At 48.4% G+C, this 25,852-nt stretch overlaps 9 protein-coding genes across 9 annotated transcripts; 2 read left to right on the top strand and 7 right to left on the bottom strand.

Annotated features, from left to right (window-relative positions):
* Positions 1–94: 94 nt before the first annotated feature.
* EDB91DRAFT_457581 (uncharacterized protein) lies at positions 95–2,798 on the bottom strand. The gene is made up of 7 exons (XM_041327323.1): positions 2,738–2,798; positions 2,615–2,669; positions 2,522–2,563; positions 2,401–2,473; positions 1,233–2,354; positions 818–1,180; positions 95–763 (listed from the first exon to the last, which is right to left on the bottom strand). Exons 2-7 carry the CDS (start codon positions 2,627–2,629, stop codon positions 282–284), a joined length of 2,097 nt encoding a protein of 698 aa, XP_041176354.1. The 5' UTR covers positions 2,630–2,669; positions 2,738–2,798; the 3' UTR covers positions 95–281.
* Positions 2,799–3,707: 909 nt separating this feature from the next.
* EDB91DRAFT_457555 (uncharacterized protein) lies at positions 3,708–5,530 on the bottom strand. The gene is made up of 3 exons (XM_041327322.1): positions 5,308–5,530; positions 4,506–5,251; positions 3,708–4,458 (listed from the first exon to the last, which is right to left on the bottom strand). Exons 1-3 carry the CDS (start codon positions 5,347–5,349, stop codon positions 3,834–3,836), a joined length of 1,413 nt encoding a protein of 470 aa, XP_041176353.1. The 5' UTR covers positions 5,350–5,530; the 3' UTR covers positions 3,708–3,833.
* Positions 5,531–5,786: 256 nt separating this feature from the next.
* On the top strand, positions 5,787–6,799 carry EDB91DRAFT_1337047 (uncharacterized protein). Its single transcript, XM_041325566.1, has 2 exons — positions 5,787–6,132; positions 6,183–6,799. Exons 1-2 carry the CDS (start codon positions 5,791–5,793, stop codon positions 6,726–6,728), a joined length of 888 nt encoding a protein of 295 aa, XP_041176352.1. The 5' UTR covers positions 5,787–5,790; the 3' UTR covers positions 6,729–6,799.
* A 340-nt stretch (positions 6,800–7,139) lies between these two features.
* On the bottom strand, positions 7,140–8,906 carry EDB91DRAFT_1249295 (aryl-alcohol dehydrogenase; the record flags this gene model as incomplete). The annotated part of the gene is made up of 15 exons (XM_041323055.1): positions 7,140–7,225; positions 7,279–7,335; positions 7,390–7,463; positions 7,514–7,542; positions 7,611–7,709; positions 7,760–7,860; positions 7,913–7,927; positions 7,982–8,057; positions 8,104–8,141; positions 8,199–8,265; positions 8,346–8,420; positions 8,472–8,561; positions 8,612–8,648; positions 8,703–8,826; positions 8,879–8,906. The coding sequence occupies 15 exons, from the start codon at positions 8,904–8,906 to the stop codon at positions 7,140–7,142; spliced, it is 996 nt and encodes a 331-aa protein (XP_041176351.1).
* A 1,976-nt stretch (positions 8,907–10,882) lies between these two features.
* Positions 10,883–13,145, top strand: EDB91DRAFT_457448 (uncharacterized protein). Its single transcript, XM_041327321.1, has 2 exons — positions 10,883–11,974; positions 12,033–13,145. Exons 1-2 carry the CDS (start codon positions 11,114–11,116, stop codon positions 12,990–12,992), a joined length of 1,821 nt encoding a protein of 606 aa, XP_041176350.1. The 5' UTR covers positions 10,883–11,113; the 3' UTR covers positions 12,993–13,145.
* A 213-nt stretch (positions 13,146–13,358) lies between these two features.
* On the bottom strand, positions 13,359–15,407 carry EDB91DRAFT_457285 (uncharacterized protein). The gene is made up of 14 exons (XM_041327320.1): positions 15,373–15,407; positions 15,081–15,301; positions 14,962–14,994; positions 14,891–14,910; positions 14,825–14,839; positions 14,727–14,765; positions 14,640–14,668; positions 14,567–14,580; positions 14,469–14,510; positions 14,243–14,302; positions 14,058–14,192; positions 13,764–14,001; positions 13,656–13,707; positions 13,359–13,599 (listed from the first exon to the last, which is right to left on the bottom strand). Exons 2-14 carry the CDS (start codon positions 15,121–15,123, stop codon positions 13,393–13,395), a joined length of 927 nt encoding a protein of 308 aa, XP_041176349.1. The 5' UTR covers positions 15,124–15,301; positions 15,373–15,407; the 3' UTR covers positions 13,359–13,392.
* A 1,732-nt stretch (positions 15,408–17,139) lies between these two features.
* EDB91DRAFT_1347639 (uncharacterized protein) lies at positions 17,140–18,240 on the bottom strand (the record flags this gene model as incomplete). Its single annotated transcript, XM_041325936.1, has 6 exons — positions 18,209–18,240; positions 18,094–18,150; positions 17,787–18,036; positions 17,505–17,736; positions 17,398–17,449; positions 17,140–17,343 (listed from the first exon to the last, which is right to left on the bottom strand). Exons 3-6 carry the CDS (start codon positions 17,914–17,916, stop codon positions 17,140–17,142), a joined length of 618 nt encoding a protein of 205 aa, XP_041176348.1. The 5' UTR covers positions 17,917–18,036; positions 18,094–18,150; positions 18,209–18,240.
* EDB91DRAFT_457133 (uncharacterized protein) lies at positions 17,998–18,956 on the bottom strand. Its single transcript, XM_041327319.1, has 8 exons — positions 18,782–18,956; positions 18,694–18,726; positions 18,618–18,637; positions 18,553–18,567; positions 18,455–18,493; positions 18,362–18,390; positions 18,094–18,143; positions 17,998–18,036 (listed from the first exon to the last, which is right to left on the bottom strand). The coding sequence occupies exons 1-7, from the start codon at positions 18,852–18,854 to the stop codon at positions 18,137–18,139; spliced, it is 216 nt and encodes a 71-aa protein (XP_041176347.1). The 5' UTR covers positions 18,855–18,956; the 3' UTR covers positions 17,998–18,036; positions 18,094–18,136.
* A 5,755-nt stretch (positions 18,957–24,711) lies between these two features.
* EDB91DRAFT_1249289 (uncharacterized protein) lies at positions 24,712–25,454 on the bottom strand (the record flags this gene model as incomplete). The annotated part of the gene is made up of 4 exons (XM_041323054.1): positions 24,712–24,915; positions 24,971–25,022; positions 25,079–25,316; positions 25,367–25,454. 4 exons carry the CDS (start codon positions 25,452–25,454, stop codon positions 24,712–24,714), a joined length of 582 nt encoding a protein of 193 aa, XP_041176346.1.
* Positions 25,455–25,852: the final 398 nt, after the last annotated feature.

The following is a 25,852-nucleotide window of genomic DNA, read 5'->3' as shown; positions in this document are numbered from 1 at the left end:
AACTTGAATCCCCCACATGAGCTCGTGAGTACAATCCTATGAAAGTACAAACACGGCTAAAGTCAGAAACGAAGCGTAAACAAAGAAATCCAATATTGAACGAAAATTGAATATTGATGAAGGACAGTAGGTATCGCTAGTTGGAACTTGGTTGGAACGAAACAATTGATGTATGCTGGAACGAAGTCGAAAACCCGAAATTCTATACAAAAAGTCATAAGATCGAAAGTGCCCATTATAGGTAAATGCATGGAGGGCAATGCATACATACGTCAAGCAGCCTATGCACGGCTGCCGATAACACGAAGAGAAACCTTGTTACCATACTTGTATATCGCCTGATCCCAGTCATCGTTGGACTTCACAAAGTGCAGTACCACATTATCAGCGCTCGCAGAAGACAGCGAGCCAGCGTAAGGTCGTCCTCCAGATTTCTCAATCGCTAGAGCGGGAACAACGAGCGCCACGACAAAGCTTTCCGACAGTGGCAAGCCTTCCTGCCGTACAAATTTGTCATAGAGTCGATGACGAACCTCCATGAATGACAAGGAACGTGGAATGCGAAGCATGATGATGCTGTTCTCGTGCATTGCTTTGATGGCGATGGCTGAACCGTCACTGCATCCCGTTGATCCGCTGGATATGGATGTGGTTATGGATGCGCGTCGCGGGACGTACGTCGAACTTGGATACTGATGTGCATAGAAGTGGCTATCTTCACTTGACGTCTGAGAACTGGCGAATGATGCCGGCGTTATCGCGTCTGTAGCAGCGGTAATTGATAAATTGGTCATACATGTAGGTATACCGCACGTACCAGAGAAATAAGTATCGAGGAGATCCTCCTCTCCATAAGCCGATTCATTAGCCCATGGTTCACGTTCCACCCACTCCTCTTCGTCAGGGAAAGGCATGGAGTGACGGTGTTGTCGAGTCCCTGAAGAGGGTGGGCGCTGGAGAGCCGAAGACTGGGAAAGAGCAGATCGAGGAATGATTGCATCGGCAGAGGCGTCAGTCCTGTACGATGCCATACTACACATCGAGGCACGTGGGCGGTGCGCACGTTCCGGGTGGGGGTGTGGAAGCGTAAGGTCAACACCGAGTTCCGCAAGGTAGGCTGCGGTCTGGGAAACAGAAGAGGTTGACAACCACGAGCACCTATCATGTCGAGAGGACGTCACTGCTTTGCGGTCAGTACAGGATATTTAAGCACAAAAAAGTTGGAGGCGCACCGTCCGAAGGAAATTCAGCATCATCAGATAAGTCGGAAGAACTCTCTGGACGGGGGACAAAAGCCGTTCCATTCCTAATTGCCTCGCTTGAAGCAGAACCTGCTCGCCTTCGCATCTGCGAGTAATCCGTAGATGCGGCTTTGCTAATCTCAACCTCTCTATCCTCTGGGAGAGCTTGGAGAATCGACGTTTGACGTTCCGACGCGTAGCCGTCAGATGTGTGCTGTGGGTTATGTCCAAATTTCATCGGAGCTTCATGCGTAACAATCATTGGGGTGCGGCCAGATCGACGAGGCGTGACAGGAGATGGAGAGTTCGAAGAGGAAGATGATGATGATAGGGTGGATTTTGAGCTACGTGACGGCAGGGATATCGTTAAGCCAGCAGGGTGACTATTCATTCGTGACCGCGCGGTTGGTTGATCTTGCAGGGAAGTCTCCGAGGACAATGAGTCCGAGGTACCTGAGCCACGTTTGGGGAGCAGCTTGTGCGAGCCATTCACAGATGGCATGTCTGCCAGTGCCGGAGTGGATGCATAAAAATAAGCAGAAAGCATGCTACTAGACACAGAACGGCGAGGTTTCGCGGGAGGGGTCTGATTTTTCTGTGTTTTGAGAGCGAGGTCATGATCACGTCTCCAATAGCCGAAGAAATCAGTGAAGGTTCGCGTAGCCATCAGCTCCTTTACGAGCGTCGGGAGTTCATCCTGAAAAAAGGCATTTATCATGGCACTAAATTCCTTGAACCGTTGATCGATGGTAGCCTGGCTCGCGCGGAATAGAGTTCCCTTCTTCGTCAGCTTCGGGATGTACTGGTGAATGTCACGAGCAACGGATTGAGGATCGGGACCCGGAGGGAGTGATTCGAAAGAAGCCGCCTGGTCACTCTGGATGTACATCCCGTCCTTTTTCACTCCTTTGCCCGCGGCTAGACGCGTACGTTTCTCTCTTGCCATGAGAGTATATTCAGCCTCAATTGTGTCTTGAAACCAGAGGCAGTCCTCCCATTTGCGCCATATTTCATACTCCAAATGCGAGCCTTTCGAAGAAGTCGAATGGGTGGAAATGGATGCGTTATCATCCTTGAAGGGACAAATCCGGAGGCCGTAGCTGTAGCTGCCGCCTAAAACAAAAATGAACACGATTCAATATGAACTGAGTGAACTTACCTTGCTTTTCCGGAGTAAGTACGCCAACATAAAAATTCTGAGGAGCACTCCGGTAAACGGCACGTTTCCACGACTGTAATGGCATGAGCACGTTGTTCGCAAACTGGGGGCTTTAACTTACGTCGGGAGATATAGGCCCCTGGTGGTAGGCTGAAGCACCACCCTGAAAGTTGATTGAGAGACGGTGAGTGAGTCATGAGTGGCATGTACGCACCGTGGCAAAATCCATGAATGCCGCGCGTTCAAACGGTAGCCTCGAGGCAAGGTATCTAGAGAAGGATCAAGACACGATAAGGAATTCATGCCACAGATGCGGTTATAGAATTTATCCACGTACGTTAGGTGCGGACTGTCACTGAATGATGTAGGGGGCTTGAACGAGAAGCTCGATTTGTGGGCTCTCGTGCTCAGTCGTTGATGAAGGTATCTGAGAAAAAAGCAAAGGGCTTTGGAGTGTTCTGTCGGAAAGATATGTCAATAAATATGTATGTGCCTAGCTGCGTGAATGAGTCGGAGGATATGCACCTTGACGTGTGGCTATACAGTGAGTATATGAGTGTCTGCAATCAGTGACTTTTCGTTAAGCACCTTTCTTCAGAAAGGAGCACAAGTATAGCTCTGAAACGATGAGGTGGAAGAGGAGGGAAAGATGGATGGCCTTCTCGTTTTGTCATAATAATAATACTTGACCCGGGCCATGCGATCACTGTGACTGCAAAGACCACAATTGTGATTATCCGATCTAATTACCCGTTATATCCAAGAATAATTTACATAACCACAATAAGAATGAAATTACCACATCACAATCCTTGATTCCACAGTACACAAGTCCACAACTTTCTCACAGGGCCCGAGCGTTACTGGTCATGGGGATGGTCCAGGATGGTCTCAGCAGATTTCAATGGCTCAAGATATAATTACCGAAGTCTGTCTCGGTCTACAGCGCTATTTTGCTTCAGCCTCCTGATAACATGCTCGGAGCCTCGAAGTTCCATGAACCATTTGTGTGTGGGTGCGTAACTATAAGCTGTGTTCGTGAGTTCACTGAGAACCGCAGTACTGTTGGCTACTCAGAGAGTTGTGATGTTCCAATCCCATGGGTCGGGAACCACCGTAAATTATGTGCTCGGCGTGCTTTCACGGTCCTTATCCATATGTATCGGGTTGCACGCATATGATATGATTTGTTCGACGTGCAACGGATCTGACTCCGGACCCGCTATCCAATTATTTTGTAGATAACAAGCGAAATCTTCGACTACTACATGTGCCTCTCGAGCCCAGAGTTGACCGAGATGGACGGGTCTCACGGATTGGTGCCAAGGTAGTCCACACATGACCCGCCCGTACATAGGTAACTGCTAGTAATATATACAAGCCAAGCACACGCAATCGAAGGAAGCTTAGCAACATGTAACGTGCCTCTCGACTCAATCGGTACCGAATATCACTCTTCTCATCGCCTCTTCTTCCCTCTCTTTCGCTCTCACCCGGCCCTCTTGTAGCCGCTGAAGTCCCGTCTGAATGCTCTCGATATGCACGTGAAGTGGGATTCGTCCATCAACCAGTTCAGGAGCCGCTACCCTCTCTCGTAAATCTTCCATGTCCTCGCTCATCGAATGCAGTGTGTGGAGTGCGGCAACAACATGTGCCTGTGCTTGTTTCCGATAGTCACCAAGGTCTTTGAGCAAATGAAGACGTTTCTCATTATCCTTTACTGCGTGTTTGTTCCCGCCCAGCCTTGTCCATAGCGCTCCCAAAAGCTCAGAATGCTCAGCTGTGATGGAATTGTCTTCGCGTTGCACAGCTTCGCGGACAGCGGACAGATCTTCCTCTAGTATATCCAAGTTGTGCAGGGATATTTCGGCTTCCAGAATAAGCCGTTGAATTGCTATAGAGAAGGTGTCCATCGCACTGGTGAATGCGCCGACTATCACCTCTTGGTTTGTGGGTCCAGTGCGGAACGGAATCAAAGCTGTGAGCGAATACGGCGATGGTGCGTTCTTCTCCGCATCTTCTATGGTACGCATCGCATACCCATTCACTGCCATGATGCTTTCGGACATGAGCACAAATTCTACGCCTAATGTACGGCTGCTTACTTGTCTACAGCGCCACCGATTTTCGAACTGAGTTTTGTAAGACTCCTAGCCGTCTTCTTGGCATCTTTGACGAACGTTGTCAAGAGATCAGCTAGGACGTCATTAGACTTCAGGTCGCTGTGTCGCACGAGCGTTGTAAGGTCAGCTGTGGCGAATTCAGCCTTCCGGATTTCGAGCGAAAGTTCAGACCCTCCGACCGACCCATCCAAGAGCTGCTCAAAAGTCGAGCCCTGGACCTGCATAAGTTGCGGGAAATCCGCCCATTTTGGATCATGCGAAGCAGTGAGGTCTAGCGGAGCACACAGCGCCGACCTCGATACCAAAGGAAGGTAACACATCGGGGCAAACGCTGTGCGCAACGCACCCGAAAGGCGTACCATCACGAATGTCATCATCCAAAGGAAGAGCATTACTGATAATGGTATACGCATCAATCGCACCGCTCGAAGGAAAACGTCGAGGATATAAGCGCTTGAGTGATGGGCACCGGTGGAAAGCGCTTCTTTGATCTGCTCTTTGTCTACTATGGGACTCTTCTTGCGCTTCTGCCGTAGAGGTGCGGGGCGACTACGCCGAGCGGTGTCAGCGATGAAGACAGTCTTTGAACCAGGGCGATGCCTCGCTTTCGAGGTATCCGTAAAAGTGCTGGTTGCACTGAAGGAGTCGCAGTTATCGAACCGCTCTGCACTGACGTCCTTGTCTGGGATATCCTCCCAATCGCCTCCTTCAAGAGCAGATACGGGCTCCTAGGTAAGTCACATGCTGGTAAGGTGGTATGAACTTGGGTGAATCGAACACTCACCTCTGCCCCAGCATCATATTCACTCTTCAATTCTCTTTTCATGTTATCAAGTCAACTTTGAATTTCGTAGCGCTGGTTCAGGTCAGAAAGCATGTGAACGTTTTGCGAACGTGTTCACAAGTTGTTTGTGTCTTGTTCGGCTGCCAGTGTGAGACGAGCCGTAAGCACACGTGACCCGAAAATAGCTTTGGCATGCAATGAAGAACTCAACATCTAGTCCCCCCATCGTTGTAATTTCCGCTGCTGCAGAGCGCAACGCTCATCAACTTTAGCATGCAGCTGATCATTATGCATTAATATTGGAAGTATTCAAAGCAAGCCTCAAGTTGAAAACTTTGCTGACATGACGTAACAGGCAATATTATAGTGTGATTAAGTAAGCCAGGGACAAATAGCTAACGCTTCCTCTCTTCTTCATCTTGCTTTATATACCATACCATCATATCACCGTCCTCAAACATCTTATTTTATTATTTTATAATAATGTCTACATTCCCCATATTCCACACTCTTAACACTTCTACCTTCCCTGGGCTTTCCACCCCTTTCCCTGCTGAGCAGGTATCATTACCCCTTTTGGATGCGCCCCTAAGTCACCAAAAATCTGCCGACCTCCCTGGGCAGGACGCAATGTCCCAAGACGAATTGCTTGCAATGGTTACTAGTTTCTTATCCTTGTCTGTGCCTGGTGCGCATTCGTCACCGGTCGACCACCCTATTGCCTTCGAGGAGTCACCTTCACAATTCACGGCAGTCATTCGTACGAAGCCTCCCCACCCCCGGGTAGCTCATGCCTGCGATCACTGCAGGCGGCGTAAAATAAAGGTTCGCACCCAATGTCTTTTCCTTCAACTCAAGCTGACATCAGGGGACAGTGCTCCGGGGAACAGCCTGTGTGTGACAGCTGTGAGAAGAAGGGCAGGGCGTGCCAGTGGACCCCTCTCAAAACTACTAAAGAGCGGCGAAGTCGGAAGCCCTACGACATCGTGGAATACAGACCACGACCCAGTGCACCTGCTCCATACATTGCGGCGCCTAATCCGACTCCGAATCCAGTGACCCTTTGGTCTACTGAGGATCTTATGTCTGCGTCGCAGGCGGCTACTATGACGAATCCACCTATGGTAAAGCCTATGGTGCAAGCACTTACTGGTTGGAGCGCTCCTGCGCTGAGTGGTTGGCAAGATCCGGATGCCGATCTTCAATGGATACCATCACCTCCTTCCTACTGCTCTTCATTGACGAGCGATGTCTCATCTCGTGAATCATCACCTCCGCGCACACCGGTTGCATCGGAGGAGGCGCCACCAAATTTTGACGATGCGGACGCTTTCCTCAACGAGCTATATAAAAGTCTATCACCCGAGTGGTCTTCGCTGTTACATAACGGCCCGGAAATTGAGATGTCTTTTGCTCAGTAAGCACCACTGCCACAATTTTATTTCCCTTGGCGCTGGTCGTCGAACGGGATTTATTTCTGGTGGGCTTGCAGTATGGACGCTTTTGCGATACCTGTAGGCCTGTGTAGTGATGTCCTCTTAGTGTAGCGAAAATAAAACATCAAGTTACATAACAATTGGAGTTTGACCAGAGTGATACTAATCAGCTCAGTTCATTATAGCGCTATATTCTCTTGTCGTGAGTTATTTATCTCGCATCATTATCCACGTGGAATTTCATGGCTGCCCGAAACTGTAATACAAGCTCTTTGTCTGGACGTAGTGGGACAGTCTTACGTTGTGATGTAGTAGTACCATATGTCATTCATTAATCGCTTTCGGAGCAAGCAGCGAATCAAGATTCAAGACCAATAGAGCCATACATCTGACCGCTCAGAAGTGACCAATCACAGCAGTAGGTTTGTACTCTTCCTCCAGATATTTGATTTCTTCTGCTGTGAGTTTCACGTCGATTCCAGCTTGGGTTCAACGTCAATGGCGCAGGACATCCAATATAGACATCGGCACTTACCGATGATATCTTTCAAGTTTTGGATACTCGTAGTTCCGACGATGGGAGCTGATACACCTGTGGGAACGTTTTCATTGATCGAGGATACACGTAGACGTGAAAATGACTCACCATCCTTCGTCAAGATCCATGATATTGCTATTTGGGCCATGGTTACACCTTTCTTCTTGGCAAGTTCCTCGACACTGATCGACCTGTCAGCATCGTTGTTTTTCTTAGCACAGAACCAGCCTACCGGGTAACGATAGTTTCGTAAGCCGACGCCTGGGCATAGTTCCCAATGAACCTGTGAAATAGCATCAGACTGTGGCTCCGAGAATATGTTGAAATACTTGCCAATCGGATTGGCCTCTGTTTGTCTGTTGTCCAAGGGGCCGTGTGAGGGCACCGCGAGCCAGTGGAGACCATGGAATTGAACCGACACCAAACATCTTCATTGGTGTGAGCAACGACGCTGATATCATGAACACTATGAAAGAACCTTGAGAGTAGGGAACATCTCGCGCTCCTCCTCGCGATAGAGTAGACTGTAGTGGTTCTGCATGGAGATGAAGGGAGTGAGCTTGTTTGTGATCGCATAGTCTGCATTAATTCGAGGTTAGAGGACGATATGTGCATCTAATTGAGATCTGACTTTGCATCGCTTGGACTGGACAGCAAACGGACATTAGACCAACTCTGTATAGGAATAAGGTGCACCCACATTGGTACGCCCAGCAAGAACTCATCCCGATGTAACGGACATAGCCAGCCTTGACTACGTCGTGCAATGCTTGCATCTTCTCGAAAATTAGCGCAGGAAAGCGAATAGAAAAAATGCATTACCGTCTCTTCAATCGGTGTTTCTTTGTCGAATCTGTGGCCTGCAGATGAATAAGCGACATGAGAAAGCAGTTGAGCATATTGATAGCCAGACTTACATTGTAGAAGGTCAATATAATCCAGTTGAAGCCGCTCCAGACTTTTTTTCACGCTTGCGAAGATGTGCTGTTTCGTGAGTTCAGAAAGTCACGACACCTCAGAGTCGATTGAAAACGTGCCTTCCTGCTAAGGCCATGCTGGTTCACATAACCATTCTGATCTGGGTCCTTACGCCCGCTAAGCTGGTGGGTGCTGTATTCGCGTCCAACCACATTGTACACCTGTTCGAGATAAAGATGATGAGAGAGCCGCAGAAAAATGACGACGTGTACCTTGGTCATGACGACAATTTCGTCGCGGGGTAAATTCAACTTCTTGATCGCGCGTCCCAGAATAACTTCCGAGTAACCATTTGAATATGTCTAAGAAACGTTGATCGAGCAAGTTCTGACAGTAACATTGCTTGACTCACATCAGCAGTATCAAAAGTCTGAATTCCTGCTTCGTAACTGGTCCTAACGATCAGGGGTGGCGTGTACATGTTATTGAGAATGATGACTTACGCAACTTTGATGTGTTCGACCGCCTCATCCTCTCCGAGGACCCAGTCTTGCCATCCCTTGTTACCGTACTGCATGGTGCCAAGTATGATTCTGGACACCTTCAGGCCAGAATTCCCCAGCCTCACTGAGCACATAGTCAAAGTGAGTGCCTTCCTACGAAGTGTAGCCAGACTCACCATATGGCATTTTCCTCGGCATAGACATGTTAGTAAAAGGTACTTCGATTTGTCGAAGAGGCGAACAAGCTCAGACACTGAAGGTGAATAGCAGGACGATAGGAATGGCGTGCGATCTTGATATTTATGTGCATGTCGGAACCCGTACACATTCCCTCCGTCAGCAGGTTGCTCACCTGACGTGTGCTGCTCATCCATTTCCCGAGATTAGGTAGATAAGGGGATGTCATCATCTTTGGTCGTCTTCTAGGATGGCGCCCGGATGTTTTGAAGACAAATGTCATTATTTGGCAATAACCTTGGAATCAAACACCAACATTAGATGTTGCTGTGAGTCTGTAAGTTCAATAGTCACCCTCGTGGCGTAGTGCTAGCTGGTCTCCTCACAAATATACAATTGTACCATCATGATTGGCTAGAACCCGTCAGCCCATTCTGACAGCAGCCAGCTCCATGACCGATGAATGCTCGTGAATCAGGATGTCGAGGTTATTTCGGGAGTTGCCGGTGGTATACCTTCCTGACCACCACGCAGTCGCATTTTCACGCTGATCGCTGAGCTCCTTGTGTGTGCCAATGACCACGACAATGTAGAGTCATTGGCAAGCTGATAGACACAAGGAGCTCCTCACGAGTCACCCCTTCCGTCATTCTGCGTAAATTCAGGTCTCAGCCAGGTGACCAGTATCGTAGGTACCACATTCGTGTTCTCTCCCGATCACGGCTACACCGTTCATATTAATATCACCTCACTCGATGAATGCGATTCTATTCGCATGTACATGAACTGAGATCCGCCCTGATCCCCCCAAACATTCCGGGTATGGACGAGGGGAAAGTTACGATCACCTCTTGTCGTATATTTATCACGATCATGGCGTTGATCGCCCTAGAACTCATGATCACCTGGGCCACGCGGCAGTTTTTCAGTTCTCGGAAAGCTGCAAAGGACTACAACGATGCCTTTAATGCATAACTTACCCAGGCCTTTGCCGACCATCATGATATATCAGAGAGAACAACTACATTGTTTGGCGAAATTCCAGAATCAAGTAGAAGTCTGGGCGCCCCTGACTCCCCGAACCTGCAAAATTTAGAGGTCAGTTACATGCTCGGACTCTTCGGTCCGGCAGGTTTAACAGATGTCTTCACAGGACGGACTTTTTCATGCTCTACGTTGATAAGAACCCGCGAGCTACTCTTACACTCGATGAACTTCTACGCTTTGTTCATGAGGGATCCCGTGGATATATCCGACATCATACAGGCAGAGACAGAAGATCAAAGTAAGGGTGATGGGGCATCGCCATTCTTCAGCCGATGTGGTTCGTTCTCCAGCTTGCCGCCCGTTGCGTCCAGAACTTTCCGATGACACTGCTTGAGATCTGCAGGCCCGAGCAGCAACAGTTATGGTGGTTGTAGCTCCTCTGACCTGCATTACATATCGTCTGTGTGGAAGAACCCTAAGGATGCACGACGTCCTTATATTGCTCGTTGGAAAGCAACAGCATCACCAAGCGGCTTAACCTATGTGTATGTTATCAATATACTTGCCTGAATTCACTCTGATTCGCCTACATCTCTCCAAGGTGGGCCGCCGTCGTTATGTCAACTATCTCGGCTATCCATTTACCAGTCTTACGGGCATTGGCGCGACCATTCCGCCCGTGCTGTTCATTCAGTGACCGTAGCCACCTAGAGATGGAATCCCATCTTTAGGTGACTACGGTCAGTATCAATGTCATGGTAAAATCATACAAGGCTTCTCCTTGGAGGGATACATTGTCTGGGCTGGAACTTCTTGTTTCAGAAACACGGGGAGCAGATATTATAGCGTAAACGATAGGGTAACTCGGACCAAGTTTGTTCCACATTTGTGGATTCAAACATCGCCGTAACGGACTCTAATCAAGCAGTCATCTCACTTGCATACCATGAGCAACGCTCGGAAAGGCTCCCACATGATCATATCAGATATCGAAATGTGACTAGTTAGGCATCTAGATACGTTGGATACGCGCACGACATCAGTCCTGGTATAGTTTATGAACACATGCGAGCGTCAGTTTGCTGGTAATAAGTAGACTCATCACGGACCTGAACATGGTTTCTCGGGTCCCTGTGTTTACGACAATGCAAACGCTTCTTTTCATCTTTTCAGTCGACCCCGACGTGGGCGACGGTCCTCCCGCTTTCAGTTAGACTCAACGCCGCGTAAATTATCATACATACAAGATGGCTCGCCTGCGCCGCGACACACTTTCAGCGTCCAGCACTACTCATTCTCCAACATCTACCACCGCGAATTCACCTATGCCAAGTCCGATAACGCCCTCCAAACCATTTCGTATTTTCTCGACAGGGACAATATTCTTGACGTATTCATTGGACCTCTCCTCGCATCCAGTTCCGGGTACTACATCTCGTGCACAGGCAGTCACCGCCGCACGAGGTGGGAGCGCTGGACATGTACTCGGTTTTTTGGCAGCGCTTCCCGCTGCTGTAGAACCTATGCTCATAGCGAGTTTGGGCGCGTCACCCGACGGAATCCGACTCCGAGATGAACTTGAAGCTGGTGGAGTGCGCACGAAATACTGCAAACTCTGGCCCGGTCTTGGTGTTCCATCTGCATGGGTAATGCACGCCCGTGATACTGGTGAAAAGACTGTCATAAATCACAATCCGCTTCCAGAGGTGTCTCACGAAGATTTTATTGCCTTGCTTGGCCCTGTTCTGGCCCCAGAGAACTACGTTGGTGTTGCTCACCCCCAGCCCCCTCAACTACCTCCAAATCCACCTTCGCCCACTTCTGTCTTCCCAAACGCATTTGCTTCCACTCCACCACCGAGAACTAGCATGTCTTCCAGACCTGCAACAGCTCCAACAGGAAGCAGCGCTCCACATATGGCCATCGTGCCTACGCAAAGTCCATTTTCACCAGCGCCTTTTGACTGGCTGCATTTTGAAGGACGGAGTGTCAGAACCACCCTATCCAACATTCTTGGAGTAGACGGTCTCGCCCGCGAGCGAAAGTGGCGAGGTCATTGTGTTATTAGCGTGGATCTCGGTCGGAGGGCACGAGAAGGCGTCGAAGCCGTAAGTCCTCTTTGAACTTTTCTTAAACGTACTTTATTTGACCATTTTACGCAACCAGCTTATCCCCCATGCAGACATCATCTTCCTTTCAGCCCACACTTTCCCTTCACTCTCTAATCCCCAACCTAATGCTGCCAACCCTGGCCCACCTTCTCCGCGCGCTATTCTCCTTGCGCTCGCACGACACGCACCTCCACACGCGCTCCTTGTCTTATATGGAGGTGCGCTCGGTTCAGCCCTCCTCTCCCTCCCCACGCGTGAGTACCTCCAGTCCTCCTCCTGGTCTCCACCCCCGATAGGGTACAGATCCCACGCACACACCAACTCCAACTTACATTCTATCATCTCCACCGCCGAGGGTGTCGAGAGCGTTCGCAGCGGGTCAGAATTTTGGGCTGGCGGCCGCAGCCCCGACTCAAGCGGGTTCAACATGGGCAATATCTCCTCATCTGCCGGAAATCGTGATAGTGGATACTCAGAAGACCACGAGGACGAGCCGAGGGGGCGCACGTCATCAGCAGGAGAATCCTTCCATCCACTCGACGATGACGACGATGATGACGACGACGCGAGGTCCACGCATACCACTCGCGGGACATCCCTGCCGCACTCACTTCCAAGCCCTCATCTTCACACCAACGGTCATGTTCACGGTCACAGCCACGCACACGTACGTCCTCCGCAACACGTGCGTCCTCCGCGACACGCGCGTCCCCCACAACGTGTACAGAGCTCTGTGCACGCGCAGCCTTTACCACCGCTCTCGGAAGACCTGCAAGACGAGGAGGGTGCGCATTCCGCGTTCGTCGCGGGGATGATCTGGTCCCTCAGCCGGCGCATTCTTCCAGGTGCACCGTACACACCCGTGCAAGCGGAGGAGAAGGAAGTAGACCCCACCGCGCGGTGGAGACTCGACGAGTGCATGCGATTTGCGACGGAGTGTGCGGGGCGCAAAGCTGGTGGGTGCGAGTGGGGCAATTTGGCTATGGAGATGAGAGATGCGGGGTGGTTTGATTGATCGACGCACTCGTTGACGAAAAGCATTTAGTTTTGTATTTGGTTGATTATGATACCTTTACTGATATACCCTCTTGGACATCTGGTTTTACATTGTACATATACCATCTTGCCGAATTCCAGATGCTGATACGTTGGCCTTCTGGTTACTGAAGTTATATATGTCTTGAGCAGACATTGCGGGGCAGGCAGCACTTTATTTGCTCTCATCACGGATCTCGTACCCAGCACCAAGAGACTGGGTTGGTTGCGAGGTCGACGTTCGCTTGCAACTTGGCCAGATATCCAGGCCTATTGTCTCTCCAAAAGTACTTCGGAATATAAAATGACATAGTCCCACGACGAAATTTCGGACATATTTCTCCTGCTCCCTACAAAATACCCACCACGCATTTCTCGTACTACACACCACTGCTAGTCGACACATGTACGCGCTGGTGCTGAAAAGCAATCGAACTCACGCTAGTTTTGGCGTCAGAATCCGCCACGAGCTTAGCGTGATATTCTCGAACGCTAAGGATGAGGCGTGGTCCCAGCACAAACATTTGCGCGGTCCTGAAAATTTGAAGACCAGCGCTGTATATCTCAGCTCCCGTGGAACTTGAGTTCTATAGAAATGATGAGCAGTGGTAGCATGCAGAGCCTCGGCGATAAATAGGCGCACCAAGATCATTGGAGAGAGGTAACCAAGCTGGAGGCAAGAAACAGCGGCAAAGCTAACACGTGCGGAAGTCAGCGGAGCGATGTAACTCTATTCAAATTACGAGCTTACCTTGCAAAATAAATCATGTGAGATTTTATTAACACCGCGAAACAGTTCCCGATGGTCAATCTTCTCGATGGTTCAAGTCGTCGCATTTGAAAGAAGTATTGCCCAGCAATCCAGACTGCAAGAAACAGTGCGAGGACCTCCCATACAGTGTTGAGTGTCCAAACCATTCTAATCAGAAGGTTGACATCTCCCTTGTAGTAATGAGTGCACATATAGGTGCCGGAGAGGATGAGCTCCTCTGGGATTCGTCCGATCAGCCTGACTCTTTGATACACAACTGAAGCTAAAGCATACCCCCTGACAAATACCTGAGTCCTATTGCCGTGATCACTCCGCAGGTGACGTTGATAGCCAGGAAGCTGACAATGAGAAAGATAAGCATCTTTCGAGATCCCTGATACATGGCATGCAACCGAGCGACCATGATGACTAAGATGATACGTCAGTCAAGTCAATATCACTGAAGTATCACAGCTCACCGCCCAGTATCGCAGCTACGACCACGTTTGTCACATTTAGCGCAAAGTACATAATATCACCTAAAACACCTGATTAGTAATCACTCTCGAAGGATTATACACTCTAACGAAACTCACAACTGTTGTAGTTATTATATCGAACCAACGAGCTGAGTCGAGAATACCACTCACCCCTAGTGCATAGACAGGTAATTGGACGGGAATGACAGGCGTTAGTGGAAAATACTCACTGCATCTGAGATTGACACCGAGAATGACGGAAGAGTATCTGTATGCTGCCAGTCAGAAGAACCAAATGCAGTTTATCTATGCAAGAAGACATACACAACGCGAAAATGCTGATTGGTAGAGATGGCTTGTTAGTGTAGTGGCCACCTTGTTAGACTTGCAAACATACACAGCATATGGTATTCCAGCGTAACGCACCTAGAATAGTTCGAAGTCAGCAAAACTTGCCAGCTATGGCGTAAGTAAGGCTACGTACACTCAGATATAGAATGGTCATCAGGGACCAGCGTTGCCTCTAGGCCGAAATAACTGTATTATGTATCCTGTCGTCTTCGGATGTGGGACTTTGCGTACCCATATCAGTTCAACCTATAACACATTCTTAGCGAGATGGCTGCTCCAGTGATGACATTAAGCTACCTCTTGTCCAAGTGTCAACACTAGAAATACAATTAGGATATCAGCGGTTTCTCGAATACTATCTTGCTCACCACAATCGTATATCACCACAGCAGAGGAGGCAACTGTGGTCAAGGTTAGATCGAGACATCTTCCGACTAGTCACTGGCTCTCCACGAACCTACAAAATAGCTGTTGAAACGATACGAACTAATTACCGGCCACCAACTGGGATCATTTGAGACTAGGGTCATGTTACTAGATGTGATGAATGCATAACGGTGGCGTTTGTGCTAGATATACCACCATCCAGCGCTTGTAGTATTGCCAAAATCGGCATGATGCCACCGGACGCCTCAAGGCCGTTGATAAATGAAGTAAGGATTATGGCACGAAAAGTTAAAATCTTCGAGGGGATTGAATCAAAGTAGACTTTGGGTTGTGGATTTGGACGATGAGCAGTGTCAGTGTCGCGCGAAATGACACTGTAAAATCCGAAATACTCTTTATGATTTCGGGAACTTGTTTCGAATGTGATTCTCAAAATGTTCTGCAAAGTGCCACACTTGCATCAGTTTAGGAGTTCCATCAGTGATTTCATCAATCAGACACAGGTCTAGGAGTGATGATCATGTAACCATCGAAAAAGCCTGCCGTCTCAATCATTCTCGATGAGGATTGACCCGAGAATTTAGAGTCGTAACCAGTCTGAACTACGTCTTTGAGATGTTAAGAAGTTGACGTAGTCACACTCAATAGCAATGGATCATTCCTAAATGAGAAATGGAATAAGCTCAAACGCAATAATAGCTCACCTCTCCCCATACCTAAGCTGCCAACACACCTCCACTGGCAGTGCAATGACTCAGTCTCCAAGCCGACCCTTCGGTGCTTAATCTCCCTCCAAGGCATCGCTTTTGTCTGTCGCCTCATGCGCACTTCCTCCCTCTCCGCCGTGGTCAGCATCGGGCGATAATTGATAAATGATGTGGTAAGGGCTGTGTGGATCTAATGCAGCATGCAAGCTTCTGGTCACACGTGACCCGTGACCGTGTCACTACCCCACACGACCCCGAACACAAATAACATACTGATTGTCATTAATCGATCTATTGGTTTCCCGGCCCATCCCGAGACCTACATAGTACTACTGTCTCCCAAACCTGCAACTTTCTCGCGGAGATCAGCTAGTCCCTCAGCCAGCGCATTCGAGTACCATACACTCCCCGTGTAGACGACGAAGAACTCACCGAGCGGTAGCGGCTCCACGAGTGTTTGCGATTTTCGACAGAGTCTGTGGGGCGCAAGGCTGGCGGGTGAAATGTTATTGATTGAGACTGGTTGAACAAAAGTATTTCACCATCATTTTTGTTTGGCCGATCGTGGTACCTGTACTAACACACCTTCACGCACGTCTAGTTTCTACTGTACATATACACTGTCTAGCCGGAATGCACCAATTTTCAGATGCGAGGTGTTCTCCTTCCTGGTCACAGAAGATATACATTTCTTGAGCATATATATCGCGGGGCAGGCAGTATACGCCTGCGATAATATATTAACAACGCCCTACAGAATGCATTGTAGAATGGATGGATCATGGAACGGCCATAAGGAGCCCTGTCAGAAGGATTTGCCATTCCCTCATCGCGTTCTCACCACAAATACTCAAGGAAAGGTGGATTCAAGGAGACGCACTTCCTCTGGTATCATTCATAAGGCTCAGGTTACGGGCTACGAGCTCTTTGACATACAAACACAAGCATAGCGAACCAGGTAACACAAGCCTAAGCGAGTTATTGTTTGTTCTCACATCGCAGAGTGCTTGCAGGTATCTGCACTACCTCTATCACATATGATGCACCAGGAAGATTGAGCGGTCCTTCCGGCCACATAATTGGCCATTCGTAAAATTTGAAAGGCGCGCGTGACGGGAATCAAATATTCCTTGCGCGAGCACGCAGTTGCAAAGTTCATAGTTTGGACTGGAACTCGGATAAGAGATGCTTAGGCAAGTTTCTTATGCTCATTCTTGTAATTATCGAGTACCAAGGACTGGGTTGGTTGCGAGGCATTCCGCATGTTTTCAGCTTGCTGCTCGGTACAAGCGTGGGTAGGCAGCTACTTGGTGTCCATAGTGATACAACAAGGATTTGGTTTTCCTAGACCTCTATAGGCTATGATCCCATTAAATATACTTTAGAACGCGATATAAATACGAAACTTGAATCGATTTTCTCCTTATCCCTGCTCGACAAGCATTACTCGCGCTACACACCACTGCCAGTTGACATATGTACGCGCGACTGGAAGGCAATTGAAGTCATGGCAGTTCCTGAGTCAGAGTCGGCTACGAGCTTAGCGTGATATTCTCGGACGCTAAGGATGAGGCGTGGCCCAAGTAAAAACATCTGCACGACCTTGAAAATTTGAAGAGCACCACCATACAACTGAACTGCCACAGAAGATGATTCCTATAGAAACGATGAACAGTTGTCACATGCAGATGTCAGTCCAGATCAGTGCACCAAGATGGTTGGGGAAAGATAACCAAGCTGGAGGCAAGAAACAGCAGCAAAGCTAGCACGTGCAGAACTTCAGCGGAAAAATATGACCATATTAATTACGAGCTCACCTCGCAAAGTAAACTAGATGAGTTTTGATTAACATCGTGAAGCAGTCCCCGACGGTCCATCCTGTCGATGATCGTTGTAGTTCGCGGAGGTGTTTTACAGCAATCCAGAGTGCAAAAAACAGTGTGAAGACCTCCCACACAGTGTTGAGTATCCATACCATGGAAATCAGAAGTACGGTATCTCCCGGATAGCTATAACCGCACTGATAGGTGCCGGAAAGGATGATGGCCTCTGATGTTGTCTGATAAGCCTTTTCCCCTTGATACATGACCAAAACTTACGCCCTGAGATCTCCCTGAGTATCAATGCGACGATCACTGCACAAGTGATGTTGACAGCCAGGAAGATTGCAATGAGAACAATAAGCATCTTTCTGGATCGCTGATACATGGCATGTAACCGAGAAATCATGATGACTTTTACAATGTTTCAGTTGAGCCACCACTGAGGCATCGCAGCTGGGTAACTCACCGCCCAGCAGGGCAGGCAGGATCACATTCGTGCAACTTATTGCGGAGTACAGAATATTGCCTGAGACACCCGATTAGTGATCACCCTCGCAAGATCAAACACGGCAATGAAACTCACACCTGTAGTCAATATATTGAACCAAAAAGGTAGTCAAGAATTTCTAAGAGCTTACTCCTGCATGTGAGAGCAGTTAATTGGACGGGAATGACAGGCATCAATGAAGGATACTCACTGTATCAGTCACCGAGAGTAACGGAAGATTTGCTGTATGCCGCGGGTCAGAAGCAACAAACATAGTGTATGTGACACATACACAACATGCTGACGCTGATTGTGAGGGATAGGCTATTAGCACAGCGCCAATTTGTTAGCCTTGACAACATACGCAGAATATGGTATCCCAATATAGCGTATCTAGAACATTGTGGAGTCAGCACAACTTGCTAACCATGCTATAGTATAAACTTGGGGTACGAACAACGAGATACAGAACAGTTATGAGGGACCAACGTTGCCTCTGCCCCGAATTAATTTTATCGACCCATTTTGTTTCTGATATGGGATTCTGCCACTCACCCAGATCAGTTCAATCTATAACACAATTCTTAGCGAGATGGCTGGTCCGGTATAATTCAACCTACCTCTTCTTCGAATGTCAGTACTAGAAATATCGAAAGGATATCAATGGAACTTCAACACTACTAGTATTTCGCTCACCCCAATCGTATATCACCGCAGCACAAGCAGCAACTGCGAATCCCAGTCAAGGTTAGATCAAGACATCAACAATTGGATCTCCACAGACCTAAAAAATAGCTGTTGAAACGAGCGGAATTGATTAGCTCCCACCAAGCGGGATCATTTGAGACTAGGGTCATAATCGAGGGAATGGTGTAGGTGGGCGGAGACCTTGGTATATAACGATGGCATCCGTGCTACATATACCCTCACCCGGCGTTTATATGGCTAAAATCGGCATGATGGAGATGGATATCCATCCCCCCCCTTATGTAAAAGCCTTGATCGATGAACTCAGGTGGAAAGTGGAAGTCCTTGTTTGAATCAAATATTTTGGGTTGTGGATGTGTAAACCAGTGGCGGGAAGTTTGTTCGTGATGTCGGCCCGAGTGAAATGCTGTACTTATTGGCCGGTCATCATTGAAATATTGATGCATCATGTAAACAGCCTGAGTGACACAGGCCTATAGTAGCCGGCGTGATGTGCATGTACACGTGTAGGGAACTCACCTTTCCAACTTGAACTGCCAACATCCCAACATCCCTCGAGAAACCTCGAAGCACACACGTCAGTGCTTAATCTCCCTGCAGCAGCTCCTCCTCGTCCTCAGGCATCTATTGCGCATCTCCTCGCGGTCACAGGGCTATGGCAGAGAGATAAGGTAAACGTAAACATTGAGCGACATTTCGACGAATCTGATGGCAAAAACTCACTAACGCCACCCATCTTCACAGCCTTGAGATACATCTTGTGTCATAATACGTGATTGCTGAGGCCACCGTCATACTATGATAGAAAAGCTTCAAGTTTGTAATGTATATTTACATAAGTTCATGTTGCACATGCTTACGCGCGCCGGCCTCAGGCCCTCAGCACAAACTCGCCGCCATGCAGGGCAGACTACACGTGTTTAGTTAGATGATAGAGGTCAAACTTAAGACCCGTTCTACAATTCGCACGGCTACAATATCAAGGTCTCATCGGTTTACTGATGAAAGACGGAACTGCTCAGCCTGTTACTGAGGAAGTGGACAACATTATTGCGGACGTTTTTCGCTGATTTGCGATGCGTAGTTGACAAGCGAATTGGCCGTAGAATCTCCCCGCTTTGTGGCCAACTCATCTATAAAACCGAAGTAGACGTATTCCGGGTATTTGGCATGTGAGTCCTTTGTGTTCATTGAGCTAGCCAGTCATCATGGTCTCTCGGTTGCTGCGTGCCAGACACCTTCAATATCTGTTTGGTTTCTCACTACAGGTCCCTCAGGTTCCTTCATATGCCCTCCAAATGCGTGCGCTCAAAATGAATTCCCGCTTGCCAGTGGTCGGTATGCGCGTTCGTCAGACATGCATGCGCATTTCTGTCATTACCATTAACTCAAGTATTGTTCAAGATGGTTTACTTCATCATCAGCATCTTATCATTCCGACTCGAGCATCTGATGGCATCTATTAGTACAGGTGTAACAGCGTGGGCGTAACGTGACTAGCAGCAGGGTTCGAAGGCATCGAGAATCGAGATGCTCAAATGCCCAACAACAGATCATCAAATCTCGGTCAGTTGGTAAGACGATATCCCATGCTTGGCGGACTGCAATTCCCAATCGTGATTCCTCTCCATTTTCAACGAGGCAGTCTTTCCAATCCGGGTCATAGCGAGTAGATGGCTGTCCGCGAATGCGGATGGGCACGGGCAAAGGATAAGAGTCGGGATATATGGTTCTATACTATCCACCAATTAACGAATGCACGCGGAACTGCCGCTGGGAAGGAAGATCAATAAATTGGATAGTGCCAAAAAAAAAGGGCTTACGATTAGTTGATGGAGTGGTCTGTGGCTGTTTCGTGATCTCCGTGGTGGACTAGGGACGGGCTCAGACACCAGGGGCTCTCCCCCCGCAGGACAGCAAGTCCAACTTCGACAGGCAGCGGATGGATGGGATCTAATTTCTAAAGACTGCTACTGATATGCGTGCCTACACTGTGCGAACCAGGACTCCAGCCACTGTGCCAGGACCTCCGGCACTCCCACGGCGCGCCAGGTCTCCCCACTACAGTGGGCAGCATGGTAAGCCAGATATCTTGGAGTACTGCAAAGAGAGGGTCAGAACTGTAAGTTGATGTATGCAAAACAAAGAAGATATCATACCCTCACTAATGAGAGCGTACACTTGAAGGCGGGCTCCTGGTTCATCGCCTTGTTTCTTCTTCCGAGTCGACATCTTCTTTATCCGAGTAAGTGACTCCCCTGACTGCTTCTTTAATTGAGCAATCGACCGATCTAATATTTCCAAGCTCTCGAGCGCCTCCATCGTTAGCTGCTTCTCTTGTAACCTCTCTCGATAGGACTTGGTGCTTACCGTACAGGGCCGGTAAATCCAGATGGTTCTCGTTCGAAGACTTCATTCGCAGGGTCATAGAGTAAAATTAACTTCATAATGATGACAGTAGCAGATAATGGTTAATTAGTAGCCCCTATCATAATTTCTTGCTCTCGCTACATGACAAAAGCCCCCCTACACACCGAACAACTCGACCCGAACTCTCACTAGTTAGCCTCCTAGATCTTAGAGCTTACCACTACGATGGCAAGTCGTCGCGCGTCGAGAGCAAGGCCCATAGCCTCGTCTGAAGTAGAGTCGATAAGCGTAGCTTATGATGCTGACTTCATGATTTTGACGTTTGGTCGGACAGAGATTGAGAACTACGGGTGTTAGACAACAAATGAAGTGGCGACACTGCAAAATCTGGGAGGGAATTATTCAGTTTACAGTAGCAGTTCAATCCGAGTGAGGCGGATGGAAGGAACTTGTGTGCGTGGTTCGATCAAAGGCAAATCAAAGGCGGTCAAAATTTGAATTTCAACGATCCGACGGTGAAGGGCATTTAAATGTAAGCGTTGTAATAGATGTCTCGTTCAAGTGAACCAGTGTATGATAACTGATACAGATACTGTCAAAGTACAGATGAAAACAGCTCGAGGATCTCTGTATTTCAAACTACGAGTAAGCGCTCACCGCGAGCGCAGCATTTTAACAGCGCACTTCGCTCTTATTGGAGCTGGAGAGCTGAGTGAAGTGTGATTGAGGATTGTAGACAGGGTGAGGTGACATTACCGAAGACATACCAGCGAACCAAGCACATAAGCTGGCCTTTATAGCGTCATCAATCTTCTCCATGATGGATTGGTACGATTCGATGGCTGCTCCAATTCTACCTGCCCGAAAGAGTGCATGACAGTGTTGCTGGTTCGCGGTTTGCCACAAGGACTTGAGGTCCCAGCCGAAGAGCTGCAGAAATGTAAGCACGAAAATGATATTCGGTCACATCATATCAACGTACCACGACAAATTCCTCGTACATCGAATGAATTTCCAATTTATAAAAGAAAGCACTGGCATTGACGGCAGAAGTGAAGTGGTCAACAGCTGCATTATGGCGCGCGCCGTCCAAGGCAATGTTGCCTAGTTGGACGCGTAGATACGCCTGATGTGCGAAGGGCAAAAAAAAATCAGTGCCAGCACACAAACCTAGTCGTGATCGAGCGCATGATACTCACTTCCACGACACGACAGGCAAGATGATCGGCATTTGGACATACAGATAGCTCTTCGACGCGCTGTATTGCCTCTTCATGTTCATTTGCATTGAACAGCGCGATGGTCTGAAAATCGCAATGAAGTATGGAGTACGTAAGAGAAATATTACCCGCCTTGATGAAAAAAAGAAAATGATCGGTCTTTGAATCTCCATTCGTGAACATGGACGCGAGGTCAAATGATGTCCTCCCGACGCGGACTTGCTTTTTTCCGCAGATGGCAATCCCCTTGGAAATATGACCTGCCAACGTGGGCTGAATGCTGACGGACTATGTCACTATCAAAGTTAGCTTTTGTAACGGGGCCATGGTGGGTCAGTCTATCTCGCCTAAATTGCATCACGAAGCGCATGGTCCCAGTCGCGTTTTCGCGCCATAATAAATGCGCGACTGGCATAGGAGGTATGATCGCCGGCGCCAGCGTCGATCTCTATATTTAGCACCTTCTCAGCGGTAGGCAAGTCCCCAGTTATGCACGCATTACGGACTGTTGAGTCAGCAACGAGGACCTGAGTGAAGCATATTCGCATTGCGTTATCAGAGTAAAAGGAGGGAACATACCTTGAATTCGCAGTAGGCTTGAGCCTTGGTATAAAAAAGAGACTTAGATGATGAAGGGGCGGGAAATGATAATGAATTTACCTGGTGTATCGCATGCTCCTTCATGAGACCATTATTTGGATCTTCCTCTGGCAAAGTGTCCTCGGATGCTGGCCACTCTGATATTTTCTCATCTACACCTCCACTGAAGATATGCCTGCCATCTGCGGAGAAGGTGACGCAGTTCACCTCGCCAGAGTGCTTGAATACGGCGATGGTTCGTCGATCTGAGAGCGGCCAGAGGCGGACACGGTTGTCATCGGAGGCGGAGGCAAGGAGAGTCCCGTTAGAGTTCAAGGAAATAGCGCGGATAGTCTTGAAATGGCCCTTCCAGGGATCGCCGACCCGCTGCCAGGTTGATGTATCCCACTCTCGTATGGTGGGATCATTCGCGTGACCTCCCGAGAGAAGGCGCGTGCCATCGGGCGTCCACGCGAGTGAGTTGTTGCATCCTTCACTGATACCTGCGCTGTACTGAGTCCGGACGTATTCGTAGTTCCCTGAATTGTATTCGTAGTTGTACTGGGTTTTGTCTTGGTAAATTTTGATATTGTGCTGTGTTGCGATTGCAAGAAGTCCGCCAGACGGCGAATACCGAACGCAGCGGACGACCGTATTGTCACCACAACTGATTTTTGCTTGCTGCTGCCATGTTGATGTGTACCACAGTTTCGTCGTGGAGTCTGATGATCCACTGGCCAGTATTTTACCATCGGAAGAAAAGTCAAGGGATAATATCCAATCGGTGTGGGCACTGATAGGTTGGGTGAGAGGTTCCCCGGTTTCTCCATCCCATGCAATGAGTTCTCCCTTGCTATCACCACTTGCTATCAACCGCCCATTCCGTGATACCGCCAATGCCTGCACCCGATTGTGATGCCCCTCCATCATCTTCAACACTAGACCTGTCGTCAAGTCCCACAGACGAACCATCTTGTCGTCCGAGCATGTGACCATACGTCGTTTATCAGAGAAGACCGCGACTGCGGACACGCGTGCTTCATGTTCTTCAAACTCTCGAACAGGTATGGTGTTTGGAATGAGCTGTGCCATTACGTTGACGGTATTGAAGGGCCAAAGTGGATTTGGTTGGGGGGATTTTGGGTGTCTGGCTCGGAGTTGCAGAGGTGCATGTACTGGTGCGTTTTTATGCTGTTTCATAACATTAACTTCTCACAAGACGCCCAAGACATGAGGCTGTTATCATAAGCACATTGCATGACGATCTAAGCATATGTCCGACTCGTGTCACCGCAGCTTTCCTGATAAGTCAACGAGCCTGGCCGCCTGATCGCATCACTGCAGGTGTTGAAAAACACTATCGATTGTGGAGTGAATGGACCCAACCCTTCGACCATCCAGAAACAACTCAATCCCAAGATTTGGGCGCGGGCAGGCACAATCTTTGATGGCCGTTATGCCAGCTCAAATCTGGCTGGCACAACACTTAATACGAAGGAACGACGATCTTCCTTCGATTGGTCTGGCTAGGGAAGACTAGGCGCAGCAGCAACCTTTCAATCCCAACTACGCCCCAAGCTAGGACGTTCCCGGTTTTCAGTTGCTATGAATGAAGTCAAGTGAAGTAATAAGGTATTCTGATCACTGTCATTGCAGGGGTCCGCGGTACGTGGGCAGCTACTTGAGACGTGACACAACAAGAAATTAGTTTCCCCAAACCCATTCTCTCTGAACCTTGGAATATATACTTTGGAACACCAAACAACTTATACATACAAACGAAACTTCGAAAAAAATCCTCCTGCTCCTTCAGAGAACCTGACAAGCATCTCCCGTACTACACACTGCTGCTAGTTGACACATGTACATACTCCTGGAAGACAATTGAAGCCATGCCAGTTGCTGCGTCGGAATCGACCATGAGCTTAGCGTGATATTCTTGAATGTTGAGGATGAAGCGTGGTCCCAGCACAAACATCTGCACGGTCGAGAAAATCTGAAGGACACAACCATACGCCTCAACTGCTACGGAAGATGACCCCTATAGAAATGATGAGTAGTGGTCGTATGCAGAGGTCAGTAACGAATCAGCATACCGCGATCGTTGGAGAGAGAAAACCAAGCTGGAGGGAAGCAACAGCAGCAAAGCTAGCATGTGCAGATCTTCAGTGGCAAAGACATGTACATTTACATTACGAGTTCACCTTGCAAAGTAAAGTACGTGAGATTTTATCAAGACTGCGTAACAGTCCTTGATGATCGATCCTGTCGATGGTTCGAGTCGTCGCAGGTCACGGAAGTATTTCACAGCAATCCAGACTGCAAGACACAGTACGAGGACCTCCCATCCAGCGGTGAGTGCCCAAACCGCTGCAATCAGAATGCGGGTGTCTTCCTCGTAGTCAAAAACGCAGGAATGGGTGCCAGAGATGATGAGCTCCTCTGGTATTCGTTCGGTCAGCCTGATTCTTTGATACATAACTCCAGCTTACCCCCTACAGTATACTTGAATCCTATTGCGGTGATCACTCCGCAGGCGATGTTGACAGCCAGGAAAATCACAATGAGAAAGATAAGCATCTTTCTGGATCCATGATACATCGCATGTAACCGAGTAATTAAATGACTTGCATGACGTTTCCGTTGAGTATCACTGAGATACTGCAGCCATGGGTAGCTCACCACCTAGCATGGCAGTTATAACCACATCTGTCCAATTTAATGCGGAGTTAGAGTTCATGATATAGCCTGAAATAATGAATTAGTCATGGTGATCATTCTCGTAGGATCGAACGCTCTCATGAAACTCACACCTGTGTAGTCATTATATTGAACCAAGAAGCTGGTTAGGCATTGCACTCACCCCTACATAGGAGGAAGTTGATTGGACTGGAACGACAAGTAGATTCATTACTCACCGCATCCGTCACCGGGACTGACGGAACATTTTCTGTGTGTCGCCGATCAGAGAAAACGAT

The sequence above is a fragment of the Suillus paluster genome, assembly GCF_016628075.1.
Source record: "Suillus paluster strain FC165 chromosome Unknown EDB91scaffold_32, whole genome shotgun sequence".
NCBI classification, from domain to species: Eukaryota; Fungi; Basidiomycota; class Agaricomycetes; order Boletales; family Suillaceae; genus Suillus; species Suillus paluster.
The sequence above is the reverse complement of the archived record's forward strand: the minus strand, read 5'-3'. Positions and strand labels throughout refer to the sequence as shown.

What these genes read in the sequence shown, in the direction of transcription:
- EDB91DRAFT_457581 (XM_041327323.1), bottom strand. An exon ending in ACTTACTCCGGAAAAGCAAG is followed by an intron (nt 2,355 to 2,400) that starts GTAAGTTCACTC and finishes TTTTTGTTTTAG; the next exon opens with GCGGCAGCTACAGCTACGGC. An exon ending in CCTCGATACTTATTTCTCTG is followed by an intron (nt 764 to 817) that starts GTACGTGCGGTA and finishes CCGCTGCTACAG; the next exon opens with ACGCGATAACGCCGGCATCA.
- EDB91DRAFT_457555 (XM_041327322.1), bottom strand. Translation starts at nt 5,349, where the DNA reads ATGAAAAGAGAATTGAAGAGTGAATATGATGCTGGGGCAGAG. An exon ending in AATATGATGCTGGGGCAGAG is followed by an intron (nt 5,252 to 5,307) that starts GTGAGTGTTCGA and finishes TGACTTACCTAG; the next exon opens with GAGCCCGTATCTGCTCTTGA. An exon ending in ATCGGTGGCGCTGTAGACAA is followed by an intron (nt 4,459 to 4,505) that starts GTAAGCAGCCGT and finishes CATGTCCGAAAG; the next exon opens with CATCATGGCAGTGAATGGGT.
- EDB91DRAFT_1337047 (XM_041325566.1), top strand. Translation starts at nt 5,791, where the DNA reads ATGTCTACATTCCCCATATTCCACACTCTTAACACTTCTACCTTCCCT. An exon ending in GCAGGCGGCGTAAAATAAAG is followed by an intron (nt 6,133 to 6,182) that starts GTTCGCACCCAA and finishes ATCAGGGGACAG; the next exon opens with TGCTCCGGGGAACAGCCTGT.
- EDB91DRAFT_457448 (XM_041327321.1), top strand. Translation starts at nt 11,114, where the DNA reads ATGGCTCGCCTGCGCCGCGACACACTTTCAGCGTCCAGCACTACTCAT. An exon ending in CACGAGAAGGCGTCGAAGCC is followed by an intron (nt 11,975 to 12,032) that starts GTAAGTCCTCTT and finishes TTACGCAACCAG; the next exon opens with CTTATCCCCCATGCAGACAT.
- EDB91DRAFT_457285 (XM_041327320.1), bottom strand. Translation starts at nt 15,123, where the DNA reads ATGACCCTAGTCTCAAATGATCCCAGTTGGTGGCCGGTAATTA. An exon ending in CGTAGCTGCGATACTGGGCG is followed by an intron (nt 14,193 to 14,242) that starts GTGAGCTGTGAT and finishes GTATCATCTTAG; the next exon opens with TCATCATGGTCGCTCGGTTG. An exon ending in ACCTCTCTCCAATGATCTTG is followed by an intron (nt 13,600 to 13,655) that starts GTGCGCCTATTT and finishes TCATTTCTATAG; the next exon opens with AACTCAAGTTCCACGGGAGC.
- EDB91DRAFT_457133 (XM_041327319.1), bottom strand. Translation starts at nt 18,854, where the DNA reads ATGACCCTAGTCTCAAATGATCCCGCTTGGTGGGAGCTAATCAATTCC. An exon ending in TGCGGTGATATACGATTGGG is followed by an intron (nt 18,638 to 18,693) that starts GTGAGCGAAATA and finishes CGATATTTCTAG; the next exon opens with TACTGACATTCGAAGAAGAG. An exon ending in TAACTGTTCTGTATCTCGTT is followed by an intron (nt 18,391 to 18,454) that starts GTTCGTACCCCA and finishes ACAATGTTCTAG; the next exon opens with ATACGCTATATTGGGATACC.